At 40.4% G+C, this 16,769-nt stretch overlaps 1 protein-coding gene and 3 pseudogenes across 1 annotated transcript; all 4 read left to right on the top strand.

The window, feature by feature from the left end:
- Positions 1–207: 207 nt before the first annotated feature.
- LOC138926760 (probable cytochrome P450 309a1) lies at positions 208–3,076 on the top strand (annotated as a pseudogene).
- A 1,519-nt stretch (positions 3,077–4,595) lies between these two features.
- LOC138926478 (probable cytochrome P450 309a2) lies at positions 4,596–7,530 on the top strand (annotated as a pseudogene).
- A 282-nt stretch (positions 7,531–7,812) lies between these two features.
- On the top strand, positions 7,813–10,629 carry LOC122320925 (probable cytochrome P450 309a1; annotated as a pseudogene).
- Positions 10,630–15,073: 4,444 nt separating this feature from the next.
- Positions 15,074–16,715, top strand: LOC138926617 (probable cytochrome P450 309a2). Its single transcript, XM_070281410.1, has 4 exons — positions 15,074–15,517; positions 15,582–15,705; positions 16,120–16,383; positions 16,473–16,715. Exons 1-4 carry the CDS (start codon positions 15,122–15,124, stop codon positions 16,634–16,636), a joined length of 948 nt encoding a protein of 315 aa, XP_070137511.1. The 5' UTR covers positions 15,074–15,121; the 3' UTR covers positions 16,637–16,715.
- The last annotated feature ends 54 nt before the right edge of the window (positions 16,716–16,769 follow it).

The following is a 16,769-nucleotide window of genomic DNA, read 5'->3' on the forward strand; positions in this document are numbered from 1 at the left end:
ACAACACCAGCAAGAAAATATAATCTTATCACATTCGAGAGTTGAACGAAAATTAAAAACTTATAAAACAGATTGTACTGGTGTAAGGTTAAGATTATTAAGAGAGAGGTGTACAATGTATTTTATTCTCTTGGGAGCTTTGATAGGCCTTACCAAACACACTTACTGGCAGTAGCTAACAGAACTCGGTGGGGACTGATCTGATCACTTTTGACCAACAATGTGGACTGCAGTGGCTGTGCTTTTGGCCTTCATTCATGTTTCCTTCGCCGTTGTCTATATATACTTGACCTGGTATCACAAGTATTGGGAAAAGCGGGGGCTTTGACCGCTGAACCTTTAACTATTTTGGGAACTTATCCTGGAATCCTAGTCAACAAGAGTCGCAGTTTCATTCTAGACGTTCAGGATGTGTACGAGTAAGTGTCCATTTTTTACTTCGTTTTGTCATCGAAAATTTAGTAAGAATCTGTAAAATATACATTAGTTTCGGTTTATAATCATTCAATAAATAACAGCTGTTTATAATTGCTCATATCTTTCTTGAAATTTGGGTCAGCTGAGAAAATTTTATTAGGTATTATTTTTATACTCTGTAGTCCTAGATCACAAGGATTTTTGCAGGCGAAACACCTGGGTATTTTTCGGTCCCTTAAGTAGACCATACCTGCCACCCATAAATATGGTCAATTAAGTAAAAGGGTAACTTTTAAAGATTAGCTGTTCTTCCTTGTTTAAGTTATTTTAAAGGTTTGAAAAGGTGAAATGGTGAGGATGGTCAAAAGTTTATTTATTTTTTATTATTTTTTTATTTATTATTCTTTCATTATAAAACAACTTAAATTAATAGGTACCATTATACATGCAATGTTGAGCTCGTTTAGTAGGTGCTTGACTAGTAAATTTGAGTGGCCTGATCTTTTAAAGCATACCCTACTTTGTGCACCATCAGGTCCTTTTTCAAGTTCGCTCTGCGCTTGTACCATGGCCTCAGGTTTTTGGTTTGAATAATTCGAATATTTTCCAAATTAGATTTTGATGGAATGCCGAATAGCAGTCCATAATGCTATGAGGGAGCAATTACCGCTTTGTATATTAAAAGCTTGTTTCGTAGGGATAACTTGTTCCGACTATTAAGAAGCCGTCTTAGTTTCTTCAGCTTTGGCCTTTGTAATGGATACTATGTGTGTTCGGAAGTTTTGCTGATTGTTTAAATAAGCCCCGTGGTACTTGTAACCTGCTACATAGGGCAGTTTGTGGCTTAGAAGAAATACCTCAGGACAGGATTGGGGACGGAGGGCTTTGGACACAGCATTTGGAGGGATCTGTTTTTCTTTTAAGAATCGAAAAGTTTGTAGAAGTACGTTCATAAATCAAACATGGTTGGATAGAACTCAAATCAAATGTATTTCCCTGAGATTCAGAGAAGATCTATGTTATTTCAGCAAGTACAAAGGCAAGTACCGCGCAGTAGGCACCTTCATTACCAGGCAACCTCAACTGTTGATTTTGGATCCAGCTTTGGCCCATGAGATCCTGGTGGACAAGTTCAGCCACTTCCGGGACACGATTACCAGCAGTTTCGTGGGCCACAATCCGGATGACAAGTACGTGAGAAGATCCCTGTTCTTCACCACTGGCGAGGAGTGGAAGCGGCTGCGCACCGAAAGGGGGGCAGGACTAACGCCCAACTGACTGAGGATGGCCTACAAAATTTGGGAGCAGAGTGGTCGTAGGCTAGTCGAATACATTGAACGGGCTAGGCAGGAGAAGGGCGACGTTATCGAGACCAGAGATGTGAGTACAAAATAATCAAAAAAAATAAAGACAAGGTTTTTATAATTAGCTGGCCTATCGCTTCACGGCCACTACCATGGCCGACTTCATCTGGGGCATTGACGCCAACTCACTAAGTGGAAAAGTCGGAGAGGAGGCAGTGTTTCAGAAAACCTCCACAGACTGGACAGCGAGTGCTTTCAGCTCTATAATGAAGTTCAACAAGTCCCTGGTGGCACCGTTCCTGCGCAATTTTTTAGGAATGCGATTCTTTCTCAAGACTACGGATGAGTTCTTCCTACAGCTGACCCAGGACGCAGTGAAGCTGCGGCAAAGTGGCAGCGGCGAAGGCCGCTCGGATTACCTGTCCCACTTGATTCAGTTACAGCAACGCGGCAATACCATCCACGACTCTGTGGGCCATGCTCTCACGGTCCACCTGGACGGATACGAAACATCCGGAGCAGTGCTCTATCACATGTTATATTCGGTCAGTTAATTTCATTATATGCGGATCAGTGTAACCATTAATAGCGTATTGCTCTTATCAGCTCAGCGAGAACATTGAAGAGCAGGAAAAGCTGCGCTCGGAAATTTTAGAAGCCCTGGCCCTCAATGAGAGTATCAGCTACGAGCAGATTAATTCTCTGCCCTATCTGGACCAGTGCTTCAATGGTAAATGGCTCTGAATTAGGAAACCCGGACTGGATTCGGAATATTTGAGAAACTTCTTTTATTTCAGAGTCTCTGCGCCTTGTCACACCTATCGGCTTCTTCATGCGAATCTGCACCAAGGACGTTCAGATAGATTTGGGAAACGGGAACTCCATCAACTTGGAGCCTGGCATCAGCGTAATGGTGCCCGCTTATCAGTACCATCACGATGATGCCTTCTACCCGGCAGCAAGCGAGTTCCGCCTCGAGAGGTTTGCGGATGGGGCCGCAAGTGTTTTCAATAAGCGGGGAATGTTCTTGGCCTTTGGCGATGGTCCTCGTATTTGCTTGGGTATGTTTCTTTTAATTATTACATCAATAAATGGTGTAGGCCACTAACAATATAAAATCCTAGGTATGCGTGTTGGACAACTCACTGTTAAAACCGCCATACTAAACATAATCTCAAACTACCTGGTGGAGCAGACGAAAAAGGTGCCCCTGGGCGCGGATACGGGAATGGGAATATTCCTCAATGGCGACGTAGAGTTGAAATATACGAAACTGGGAAATTAAATTTCGTCTCATATTTTCGGGAGTCCTGTAGATATTGCTTTTGGAGGCAGGATGCTTTGGGGTTTTCACTTTTATATATGTATGTATGTATTTGAGCGCAACTGTAATTTGTATTTGAGCTCGTATGTTTGTATGTATATTTGTACTCGTGTTGGCGAGTGCTTGGTGTTGCAAAAGCTCTGGACTTTTGGTGCAGCAGCGGCGAAATTTAATTTAGCGCAAACCGACCGCAGACCATCTGACACTCCCGCTTTCATCCGCCTACTTTTTGTTTCTATTCTTGGACTTATACACTCAAAAATGTTGTAATAATGTATAATATTTATAACATCCCTTAAATCTAACTTAAATTGCAAAAGTCTCAGAAACATACATATGTTGTTTAAGAACTCGTAGGAGTCCAAGTATTTAAATAAATAATGTGTATTTTATAATGGTCTACTGTATCACATTTTTAGGTTCATCGCTGATTCTTTAGAGTATGCACTTTCATATTGAGCGACCGCATGCAGCGGACGAAGGACGAACGATAAAAGACAACACCGATCCCGAGCCACAATGCCACCGCGTGTGCATGAGTATTGTGTTACAGGCACTGGCCCAGCTTTTCATTTTTTTCACCGTTATTTACATTGTTTTTTTCCTGCAGCTTTTTGTTTTGCAACAAGCCACAAAATTTCATTTGAGCTTGCAATATGGCGCATTTAAATTTTTCTTCCGCCCCGCCAGCGCCGCCTTGCTGCAAATGCATAAAGTTTGCTTGTCGAAGGGAAAATATGTATTTCCCTGGGGATATGAAATTCGATGTTGCCCTCAATGGCGGCTCTGAACGTTTTATGTATTGGTCTAACTGAATTGCGAGCCAAAAATTAGAGCTGCTTACTGCCACCGCAACTATTTGGATTCAACTTCAATTCTGCTCCACTTGTCTCTCGCTTGGGAGCCAGGATCCAACAGTCGTAACACGTTAATTACTGGTGTAGGCAACGAAAAAGTAGAACTAAATAAGGGTGGCCTGGGGTGCGGAAAATACCTGGACGGATTTTCATTTCCTTTACACTTGAAAAATCTAAACAATATGGGTTGGCTTTATATTAATAGCATATAGTATGTATATAAAAAAATATTATATAATAATAATGTACGTCAAATTAGCGTCGCTCAGTTAGCGTCGAAGTGGAACGGTGGAATTGGAACACAGCAACGAATATTTTATTTTTCAATTGTTTGCGTATTTAGCCACTAAATTTAATCAAATAAACAATAGAATTGTTAAGAATTGAATAAACTATTGTTTTTCTTACTTTGAGCGGGTTCTTCACTCTTTAAGTAGCTTAAAAATGGGGTTGAAAAATTGCCCCTACACTGTATTGAGCATTATCTCAGAAATAAGAGGATGCGCCAATAAGCGCGATACACCAGCTTATAGCCCGTTCTTTTGAGAATATGCCCTGAAAATTTCATTAAAATCGTTCCCTACGTTTTGCAGCAAATCCACTAAACGTGGACCAACCCGGCTAACAGCCCATACCAAAATGCCCCCAGACCACTGTTTTTAAAATTGTGAAGCTCCAAGAGGATGCGCCAATATGCACGGTAGTGGAGTCGATGTAGGACCTTTTCAAGTATATATGGACCAAAAATCATACAAATCGTTCCCACAGATTTTGAGAAAATCGAATTACAGTTTCCCATATAATTTGAACTAATAAGAGGAGCGCCAACCAGTGAACCGGAACCAGTCCGCAAAAAGTTCATTGAACTAGTTTAAAAATACTATATGGCTCTGTTAGACTTATTAAGTCCTTCACAGAGGATGCGCCATTATGCACGGTATACCGTTGAAAAGCTTATTTTATACAGAACATTAAAAGACAACTTTTATTTAAATCGCTCCCACAGATTTAAAGAAATCAAGTCACGAAAATTTCAGACCCTGATTCACCAACACTGGCCATTAACAGCATCACATATTTCTGCGCTGCCTTACCCGGCGCTAGCCGTTGTGGAATTTAAATGCCCCCTAGCTTTTTTTAAAGAGGATGCGCCATTATGCACGGTATACCACGAGAAAGCTAATTTTTAGCCCGTTCGAATGGTACCAGTGCCATTAAAATCCTTCCCACAGATTTTTAGAAATCAAGTCCCGAAATTTTCGGGACCTGGTTTGCCAATACTGGCCATTATCATTTTTCCGTGTTTGCACGCTGCACAACACGGCAGCCGCCATTATCTATGTTTGCCTTTTTTAAAGAGGATGCGCCATTATGCACGGTATACCACGAGAAAGCTAATTTTTAGCCCGTTCGAATGGTACCAGTGCCATTAAAATCCTTCCCACAGATTTTTAGAAATCAAGTCCCGAAATTTTCGGGACCTGGTTTGCCAATACTGGCCATTATCATTTTCCCGGGTTTTGACGCTGCACAACACGGCAGCCGCCATTATCCGTCCAGAAAGGAAGGGAGTGTGCAAAGTTCCAAGTCGATAGCTTTAAAACTGAGTGACTAACTGATGTTTAGGGCACTTTGATCCAAAATAAAGTCCTATATAGAAAATAAACCAAACTAAGAAATTGTGTTTGAACATGATTATTGTTTCAAATAGACTCATTATTGTTTAAAAAGTTATTCAAAATGATTTTTGAGTATTTACCAAAATGACAATTTAACAAGAAAGGACGCTATAAACTAGTTTCCCATCATTACAGCATTATAGGAATCTCCATGATATATGGCATGGCTATATCGACTCGGCAGTTGATGCTGATCAAGAATATATACATATACTTTATGGGGTCCTTCTCTATGTTACATACATTGCCACGACTACAATATCCCCTTGTACTCTAGGAGTACCGAGTATACAAATTCAACAAATTGAAAATTCGTGTCTTTTTCGTAGCTCTGCTTTCGTTACACGGCTCATGTGATGGCTGACTTCATTTGGGGCATCGATGCTGGCACGTTTACCCGACCCGAGCAGCCAAACAAGATCCAATATATGGCTACCAGATGGACCAGCTACGCCTTCTATATGATTTCGTGGTTCATGGCCACCATAGTAGCTCCAGGGATTCGCCTGCTGTTGAAATTCCGCTTCTACCCCAAAGACACGGAAGAGTTTTTCTCGAACTTGACCAAGGAGTCAATAGAAATGCGCCTGAAAAGTGGTAAAAACTCCAGCCGAACGGATTATCTCTCCCATTTACTCCAACTTCGTGAGCAGAAACAGGCCACCCACGACGATCTGGTAGGTCACGCTCTGACGGTTCTGCTCGATGGTTACGACACTACCGGAACGGCCCTCCTTCATGCACTGTATTACGTATGTGGTTGCATTGACTTCCGATAGGAATTATTATACTTTTCATATTAAATACACTCTTTAGTTGGCGGAAAGTCCTGCAGCTCAACAAAAGCTGCGCACGGAAATCTTTTCTAGCTTGGATGAAGAAAAGAGCATCGATTTTGACAAACTTTGCGGCCTACCCTATTTAGAGCAAGTCGTCTATGGTCAGTTGTTTACCTAATTTATTATTTAAATTTATTTCAATTAAATTTGGTTGGCAAGAAGAGGAAAGCAAATTCAAAATGTATACAGTCTTTATTAAGAGGCCTAAAATAAAACGTTCTTTACAAAAGAACCTCAAATTGTAGTCCTCTATTCCATGCAAGATCCTGCAACACCCCTCGAGGTGATGTTCGATCTACAATGGTTTATAATGACTCATTTTGGTATTGCTTGTCTTCATATCTGAGCAATATTTCTTATTTGGTATGCTTAATCGTACCCATGATCCATCGGTGAAAATACATCCGCTATTTTCAGTATATATGTAGTATGTATGTCAATAGAAACTCGGCTATGCCCGAAGTTAGCTTTCCTTTCTTGTTTTAAGTGACTATATATTTTATATTTATTACTAGAATCCCTTCGACTTAGCAGCTTGATACCACAATACACGAAAGTTTGCACAACTTCCACGGATATTAAGCTAAGCTGAGCTCAAAAATATCCGAGTGGAGAAGGGCACTATGATCATGATACCCAATTATCAGTTCCATCATGACGAAAAATATTTTTCCGACCCCGAAGACTTTAGACCAGAACGATTTGATAACGGGGCTTATCAGGAGCTCATGCGAAAAGGAATATTCCTGCCCTTCAGTGATGGCCCCGTGTTTGTATGGGTAAATAAGTAGAGTATACTGGAAAGAGTGTAATCGTTACTATGATAACCATATTTTTTCCGTTCTTTTTTCCTTTAAACCTTTCTAGGGATTCGGCTGGCTCTATTGACATTAAAATCCGCACTGTTTTATATTATATGCAACTTTTATGTGGTGCGGAAAACAGAGCGATTGATCCCCAGGGGAGACTCAGGTTTCGGCGTTGTACTACAAGGGGACATCAATTTGGAATATCGACGAGTTTTCCGATGAGGACCATCAATAATGTTTTATATTATCATTACGATTCCTGATGAAATAAAAATATATACATATGTTTGGAAATAAATAATTCGCTATTTGAAATAAACAACATGAATGATAAGCCAGTCGAATGCATAGATTGCTTGGAAATCACAACCACAATACTTACCTCTCCAACAAACAACACCAGCAAGAAAATATAATCTTATCACATTCGAGAGTTGAACGAAAATTAAAAACTTATAAAACAGATTGTACTGGTGTAAGGTTAAGATTATTAAGAGAGAGGTGTACAATGTATTTTATTCTCTTGGGAGCTTTGATAGGCCTTACCAAACACACTTACTGGCAGTAGCTAACAGAACTCGGTGGGGGACTGATCGATCACTTTTGACCAACAATGTGGACTGCAGTGGCTGTGCTTTTGGCCTTCATTCATGTTTCCTTCGCCGTTGTCTATATATACTTGACCTGGTATCACAAGTATTGGGAAAAGCGGGGGCTTTGACCGCTGAACCTTTAACTATTTTGGGAACTTATCCTGGAATCCTAGTCAACAAGAGTCGCAGTTTCATTCTAGACGTTCAGGATGTGTACGAGTAAGTGTCCATTTTTTACTTCGTTTTGTCATCGAAAATTTAGTAAGAATCTGTAAAATATACATTAGTTTCGGTTTATAATCATTCAATAAATAAAAGCTGTTTATAAGTGCTCATATCTTTCCCGAAAGTTGGGTCAGATGATAAAATTTTATTAGGTATTATTTTTATACCCGGTAGTCCTAGATCACAAGGATTTTTGCAGGCGAAACACCCGGGTATTTTTCGGTCCCTTAAGTAGACCATACCTGCCACCCATAAATATGGTCAATTAAGTAAAAGGGTAACTTTTAAAGATTAGCTGTTCTTCCTTGTTTAAGTTATTTTAAAGGTTTGAAAAGGTGAAATGGTGAGGATGGTCAAAAGTTTATTTATTTTTATTATTTTTTTATTTATTATTCTTTCATTATAAAACAACTTAAATTAATAGGTACCATTATACATGCAATGTTGAGCTCGTTTAGTAGGTGCTTGACTAGTAAATTTGAGTGGCCTGATCTTTTAAAGCATACCCTACTTTGTGCACCATCAGGTCCTTTTTCAAGTTCGCTCTGCGCTTGTACCATGGCCTCAGGTTTTTGGTTTGAATAATTCTGAATATTTTCCAAATTAGATTTTGATGGAATGCCGAATAGCAGTCCATAATGCTATGAGGGAGCAATTACCGCTTTGTATATTAAAAGCTTGTTTCGTAGGGATAACTTGTTCCGACTATTAAGAAGCCGTCTTAGTTTCTTCAGCTTTGGCCTTTGTAATGGATACTATGTGTGTGCGGTAGTTTAGCTGATTGTTTAAATAAGCCCCGTGGTACTTGTAACCTGCTACATAGGGCAGTTTTTGGCTTAGAAGAAATACCTCAGGACAGGATTGGGGACGGAGGGCTTTGGACACAGCATTTGGAGGGATCTGTTTTTCTTTTTAAGAATCGAAAAGTTTGTAGAAGTACGTTCATAAATCAAACATGGTTGGATAGAACTCAAATCAAATGTATTTCCCTGAGATTCAGAGAAGATCTATGTTATTTCAGCAAGTACAAAGGCAAGTACCGCGCAGTAGGCACCTTCATTACCAGGCAACCTCAACTGTTGATTTTGGATCCAGCTTTGGCCCATGAGATCCTGGTGGATAAGTTCAGCCACTTCCGGGACACGATTACCAGCAGTTTCGTGGGCCACAATCCGGATGACAAGTACGTGAGAAGATCCCCGTTCTTCACCACTGGCGAGGAGTGGAAGCGGCTGCGCACCGAAAATGGGGCAGGACTAACGCCCAACCGACTGAGGATGGCCTACAAAATTTGGGAGCAGAGTGGTCGTAGGCTAGTCGAATACATTGAACGGGCTAGGCAGGAGAAGGGCGACGTTATCGAGACCAGAGATGTGAGTACAAAATAATCAAAAAAAATAAAGACAAGGTTTTTATTATTAGCTGGCCTATCGCTTCACGGCCACTACCATGGCCGACTTCATCTGGGGCATTGACGCCAACTCACTAAGTGGAAAAGTCGGAGAGGAGGCAGTGTTTCAGAAAACCTCCACAGACTGGACAGCGAGTGCTTTCAGCTCTATAATGAAGTTCAACAAGTCCCTGGTGGCACCGTTCCTGCGCAATTTTTAGGAATGCGATTCTTTCTCAAGACTACGGATGAGTTCTTCCTACAGCTGACCCAGGACGCAGTGAAGCTGCGGCAAAGTGGCAGCGGCGAAGGCCGCTCGGATTACCTGTCCCACTTGATTCAGTTACAGCAACGCGGCAATACCATCCACGACTCTGTGGGCCATGCTCTCACGGTCCACCTGGACGGATACGAAACATCCGGAGCAGTGCTCTATCACATGTTATATTCGGTCAGTTAATTTCATTATATGCGGATCAGTGTAACCATTAATAGCGTATTGCTCTTATCAGCTCAGCGAGAACATTGAAGAGCAGGAAAAGCTGCGCTCGGAAATTTTAGAAGCCCTGGCCCTCAATGAGAGTATCAGCTACGAGCAGATTAATTCTCTGCCCTATCTGGACCAGTGCTTCAATGGTAAATGGCTCTGAATTAGGAAACCCGGACTGGATTCGGAATATTTGAGAAACTTCTTTTATTTCAGAGTCTCTGCGCCTTGTCACACCTATCGGCTTCTTCATGCGAATCTGCACCAAGGACGTTCAGATAGATTTGGGAAACGGGAACTCCATCAACTTGGAGCCTGGCATCAGCGTAATGGTGCCCGCTTATCAGTACCATCACGATGATGCCTTCTACCCGGCAGCAAGCGAGTTCCGCCCCGAGAGGTTTGCGGATGGGGCCGCAAGTGTTTTCAATAAGCGTGGAATGTTCTTGCCCTTTGGCGATGGTCCTCGTATTTGCTTGGGTATGTTTCTTTTAATTATTACATCAATAAATTGTGTAGGCCACTAACAATATAAAATCCTAGGTATGCGTGTTGGACAACTCACTGTTAAAACCGCCATACTAAACATAATCTCAAACTACCTGGTGGAGCAGACGAAAAAGGTGCCCCTGGGCGCGGATACGGGAATGGGAATATTCCTCAATGGCGACGTAGAGTTGAAATATACGAAACTGGGAAATTAAATTTCGTCTCATATTTTCGGGAGTCCTGTAGATATTGCTTTTGGAGGCAGGATGCTTTGGGGTTTTCACTTTTATATATGTATGTATGTATTTTAGCGCAACTGTAATTTGTATTTGAGCTCGTATGTTTGTATGTATATTTGTACTCGTGTTGGCGAGTGCTTGGTGTTGCAAAAGCTCTGGACTTTGGTGCAGCAGCGGCGAAATTTAATTTAGCGCAAACCGACCGCAGACCATCTGACACTCCCGCTTTCATCCGCCTACTTTTTGTTTCTATTCTTGGACTTATACACTCAAAAATGTTGTATGTATAATATTTATAACATCCCTTAAATCTAACTTAAATTGCAAAAGTCGCAGAAACATACATATGTTGTTTAAGAACTCGTAGGAGTCCAAGTATTTAAATAAATAATGTGTATTTTATAATGGTCTACTGTATCACATTTTTAGGTTCATCGCTGATTCTTTAGAGTATGCACTTTCATATTGAGCGACCGCATGCAGCGGACGAAGGACGAACGATAAAAGACAACACCGATCCCGAGCCACAATGCCACCGCGTGTGCATGAGTATTGTGTTACAGGCACTGGCCCAGCTTTTCATTTTTTTCACCGTTATTTACATTGTTTTTTTTTCCTGCAGCTTTTTGTTTTGCAACAAGCCACAAAATTTCATTTGAGCTTGCAATATGGCGCATTTAAATTTTTCTTCCGCCCCGCCAGCGCCGCCTTGCTGCAAATGCATAAAGTTTGCTTGTCGAAGGGAAAAATATGTATTTCCCTGGGGATATGAAATTCGATGTTGCCCTCAATGGCGGCTCTGAACGTTTTATGTATTGGTCTAACCGAATTGCGAGCCAAAAATTAGAGCTGCTTACTGCCACCGCAAATATTTGGATTCAATTTGAATTTTGATACATTTGTCTGTGGCTTGGGAGCCAGGATCAAACAGTCGTAAAAAGTTAATGACTGGTGTAGGTAACGAAAAAGTAGAAATAAATAAGGGTGGCCTGGGGTGCGGAAAATACCTGGACGGATTTTCATTTCCCTTTACACTTGAAAAAATCTAAACAATATGGGTTGGCTTTATATTAATAGCATATAGTATGTATATAAAAAAAATATTATATAATAATAATGTACGTCAAATTAGCGTCGCTCAGTTAGCGTCGAAGTGGAACGGTGGAATTGGAACACAGCAACGAATATTTTGTTTTTCAATTATTTCCGTATTTAGCCACTAAATTTAATCAAATAAACAATAGAATTGTTAAGAATTGAATAAACTATTGTTTTTTCTTACTTTGAGCGGGTTCTTCACTCTTTAAGTAGCTTAAAAATGGGGTTGAAAAATTGCCCCTACACTGTATTGAGCATTATCTCAGAAATAAGAGGATGCGCCAATAAGCGCGATACACCAGCTTATAGCCCGTTCTTTTGAGAATATGCCCTGAAAATTTCATTAAAATCGTTCCCTACGTTTTGCAGCAAATCGACTAAAAGTGGACCAACCCGGCTAACAGCCCATACAAAAATGACCCCAAAAAATTGTTTTTAAAATTGTGAAGCTCCAAGAGGATGCGCCAATATGCACGGTAGTGGAGTCGATGTAGGACCTTTTCAAGTATATATGGACCAAAAATCATACAAATCGTTCCCACAGATTTTGAGAAAATCGAATTACAGTTTCCCATATAATTTGAACTAATAAGAGGAGCGCCAACCAGTGAACCGGAACCAGTCCGCAAAAAGTTCATTGAACTAGTTTAAAAATACTATATGGCTCTGTTAGACTTATTAAGTCCTTCACAGAGGATGCGCCATTATGCACGGTATACCGTTGAAAAGCTTATTTTATACAGAACATTAAAAGACAACTTTTATTTAAATCGCTCCCACAGATTTAAAGAAATCAAGTCCCGAAAATTTCAGACCCTGATTCACCAACACTGGCCATTAACAGCATCACATATTTCTGCGCTGCCTAACACGGCGCTAGCCGTTATGGAATTTGAATGCCCCCCTAGCTTTTTTTAAAGAGGATGCGCCATTATGCACGGTATACCACGAGAAAGCTAATTTTTAGCCCGTTCGAATGGTACCAGTGCCATTAAAATCCTTCCCACAGATTTTTAGAAATCAAGTCCCGAAATTTTCGGGACCTGGTTTGCCAATACTGGCCATTATCATTTTCCCGGGTTTTGACGCTGCACAACACGGCAGCCGCCATTATCTATGTTTGCCTTTTTTTAAAGAGGATGCGCCATTATGCACGGTATACCACGAGAAAGCTAATTTTTAGCCCGTTCGAATGGTACCAGTGCCATTAAAATCCTTCCCACAGATTTTTAGAAATCAAGTCCCGAAATTTTCGGGACCTGGTTTGCCAATACTGGCCATTATCATTTTTCCGTGTTTGCACGCTGCACAACACTTATGGCGCCATTAAAAAAAGAGCTCATGTACGTACATACATACATACATATATAGAAACTTCTATATGTATGTATGCTGCCATGTGTTTTCTATATATGTATGTATGCTGCCATGTGTTTTCTATATATGTATGTATGTATGTACGTACATGAGCTCTTTTTTTAATGGCGCCATAAGTGTTGTGCAGCGTGCAAACACGGAAAAATGATAATGGCCAGTATTGGCAAACCAGGTCCCGAAAATTTCGGGACTTGATATGTACGTCAAATTAGCGTCGCTCAGTTAGCGTCGAAGTGGAACGGTGGAATTGGAACACAGCAACGAATATTTTGTTTTTCAATTATTTCCGTATTTAGCCACTAAATTTAATCAAATAAACAATAGAATTGTTAAGAATTGAATAAACTATTGTTTTTTCTTACTTTGAGCGGGTTCTTCACTCTTTAAGTAGCTTAAAAATGGGGTTGAAAAATTGCCCCTACACTGTATTGAGCATTATCTCAGAAATAAGAGGATGCGCCAATAAGCGCGATACACCAGCTTATAGCCCGTTCTTTTGAGAATATGCCCTGAAAATTTCATTAAAATCGTTCCCTACGTTTTGCAGCAAATCGACTAAAAGTGGACCAACCCGGCTAACAGCCCATACAAAAATGACCCCAAAAAATTGTTTTTAAAATTGTGAAGCTCCAAGAGGATGCGCCAATATGCACGGTAGTGGAGTCGATGTAGGACCTTTTCAAGTATATATGGACCAAAAATCATACAAATCGTTCCCACAGATTTTGAGAAAATCGAATTACAGTTTCCCATATAATTTGAACTAATAAGAGGAGCGCCAACCAGTGAACCGGAACCAGTCCGCAAAAAGTTCATTGAACTAGTTTAAAAATACTATATGGCTCTGTTAGACTTATTAAGTCCTTCACAGAGGATGCGCCATTATGCACGGTATACCGTTGAAAAGCTTATTTTATACAGAACATTAAAAGACAACTTTTATTTAAATCGCTCCCACAGATTTAAAGAAATCAAGTCCCGAAAATTTCAGACCCTGATTCACCAACACTGGCCATTAACAGCATCACATATTTCTGCGCTGCCTAACACGGCGCTAGCCGTTATGGAATTTGAATGCCCCCCTAGCTTTTTTTAAAGAGGATGCGCCATTATGCACGGTATACCACGAGAAAGCTAATTTTTAGCCCGTTCGAATGGTACCAGTGCCATTAAAATCCTTCCCACAGATTTTTAGAAATCAAGTCCCGAAATTTTCGGGACCTGGTTTGCCAATACTGGCCATTATCATTTTTCCGTGTTTGCACGCTGCACAACACGGCAGCCGCCATTATCTATGTTTGCCTTTTTTTAAAGAGGATGCGCCATTATGCACGGTATACCACGAGAAAGCTAATTTTTAGCCCGTTCGAATGGTATCAGTGCCATTAAAATCCTTCCCACAGATTTTTAGAAATCAAGTCCCGAAATTTTCGGGACCTGGTTTGCCAATACTGGCCATTATCATTTTCCCGGGTTTTGACGCTGCACAACACGGCAGCCGCCATTATCCGTCCAGAAAGGAAGGGAGTGTGCAAAGTTCCAAGTCGATAGCTTTAAAACTGAGTGACTAACTGATGTTTAGGGCACTTTGATCCAAAATAAAGTCCTATATAGAAAATAAACCAAACTAAGAAATTGTGTTTGAACATGATTATTGTTTCAAATAGACTCATTATTGTTTAAAAAGTTATTCAAAATGATTTTTTGAGTATTTACCAAAATGACAATTTAACAAGAAAGGACGCTATAAACTAGTTTCCCATCATTACAGCATTATAGGAATCTCCATGATATATGGCATGGCTATATCGACTCGGCAGTTGATGCTGATCAAGAATATATACATATACTTTATGGGGTCCTTCTCTATGTTACATACATTGCCACGACTACAATATCCCCTTGTACTCTAGGAGTACCGAGTATACAAATTCAACAAATTGAAAATTCGTGTCTTTTTTTCGTAGCTCTGCTTTCGTTACACGGCTCATGTGATGGCTGACTTCATTTGGGGCATCGATGCTGGCACGTTTACCCGACCCGAGCAGCCAAACAAGATCCAATATATGGCTACCAGATGGACCAGCTACGCCTTCTATATGATTTCGTGGTTCATGGCCACCATAGTAGCTCCAGGGATTCGCCTGCTGTTGAAATTCCGCTTCTACCCCAAAGACACGGAAGAGTTTTTCTCGAACTTGACCAAGGAGTCAATAGAAATGCGCCTGAAAAGTGGTAAAAACTCCAGCCGAACGGATTATCTCTCCCATTTACTCCAACTTCGTGAGCAGAAACAGGCCACCCACGACGATCTGGTAGGTCACGCTCTGACGGTTCTGCTCGATGGTTACGACACTACCGGAACGGCCCTCCTTCATGCACTGTATTACGTATGTGGTTGCATTGACTTCCGATAGGAATTATTATACTTTTCATATTAAATACACTCTTTAGTTGGCGGAAAGTCCTGCAGCTCAACAAAAGCTGCGCACGGAAATCTTTTCTAGCTTGGATGAAGAAAAGAGCATCGATTTTGACAAACTTTGCGGCCTACCCTATTTAGAGCAAGTCGTCTATGGTCAGTTGTTTACCTAATTTATTATTTAAATTTATTTCAATTAAATTTGGTTGGCAAGAAGAGGAAAGCAAATTCAAAATGTATACAGTCTTTATTAAGAGGCCTAAAATAAAACGTTCTTTACAAAAGAACCTCAAATTGTAGTCCTCTATTCCATGCAAGATCCTGCAACACCCCTCGAGGTGATGTTCGATCTACAATGGTTTATAATGACTCATTTTGGTATTGCTTGTCTTCATATCTGAGCAATATTTCTTATTTGGTATGCTGCATCGTACCCATCACCCATCTGTGAAAATACATCCGATATTTTCAGTATATATGTAGTATGTATGTCAATAGAAACTCGGCTATGCCCGAAGTTAGCTTTCCTTTCTTGTTTTAAGTGACTATATATTTTATATTTATTACTAGAATCCCTTCGACTTAGCAGCTTGATACCACAATACACGAAAGTTTGCACAACTTCCACGGATATTAAGCTAAGCGAGCTCAAAAATATCCGAGTGGAGAAGGGCATTACGATCATGATACCCAATTATCAGTTCCATCATGACGAAAAATATTTTTCCGACCCCGAAGACTTTAGACCAGAACGATTTGATAACGGGGCTTATCAGGAGCTCATGCGAAAAGGAATATTCCTGCCCTTCAGTGATGGCCCCCGTGTTTGTATGGGTAAATAAATAAAGTATACTTTAAAGAGTATAATCGTTAATATGATAACCATATTTTTTCCGTTCTTTTTTTCCTTTAAACCTTTCTAGGGATTCGGCTGGCTCTATTGACATTAAAATCCGCACTGTTTTATATTATATGCAACTTTTATGTGGTGCGGAAAACAGAGCGATTGATCCCCAGGGGAGACTCAGGTTTCGGCGTTGTACTACAAGGGGACATCAATTTGGAATATCGACGAGTTTTCCGATGAGGACCATCAATAATGTTTTATATTATCATTACGATTCCTGATGAAATAAAAATATATACATATGTTTGGAAATAAATAATTCGCTATTTGAAATAAACAACATGAATGATAAGCCAGTCGAATGCATAGATTG

Source organism: Drosophila bipectinata, chromosome 3R, assembly GCF_030179905.1.
Source record: "Drosophila bipectinata strain 14024-0381.07 chromosome 3R, DbipHiC1v2, whole genome shotgun sequence".
Lineage (NCBI taxonomy): Eukaryota > Metazoa > Arthropoda > Insecta > Diptera > Drosophilidae > Drosophila > Drosophila bipectinata.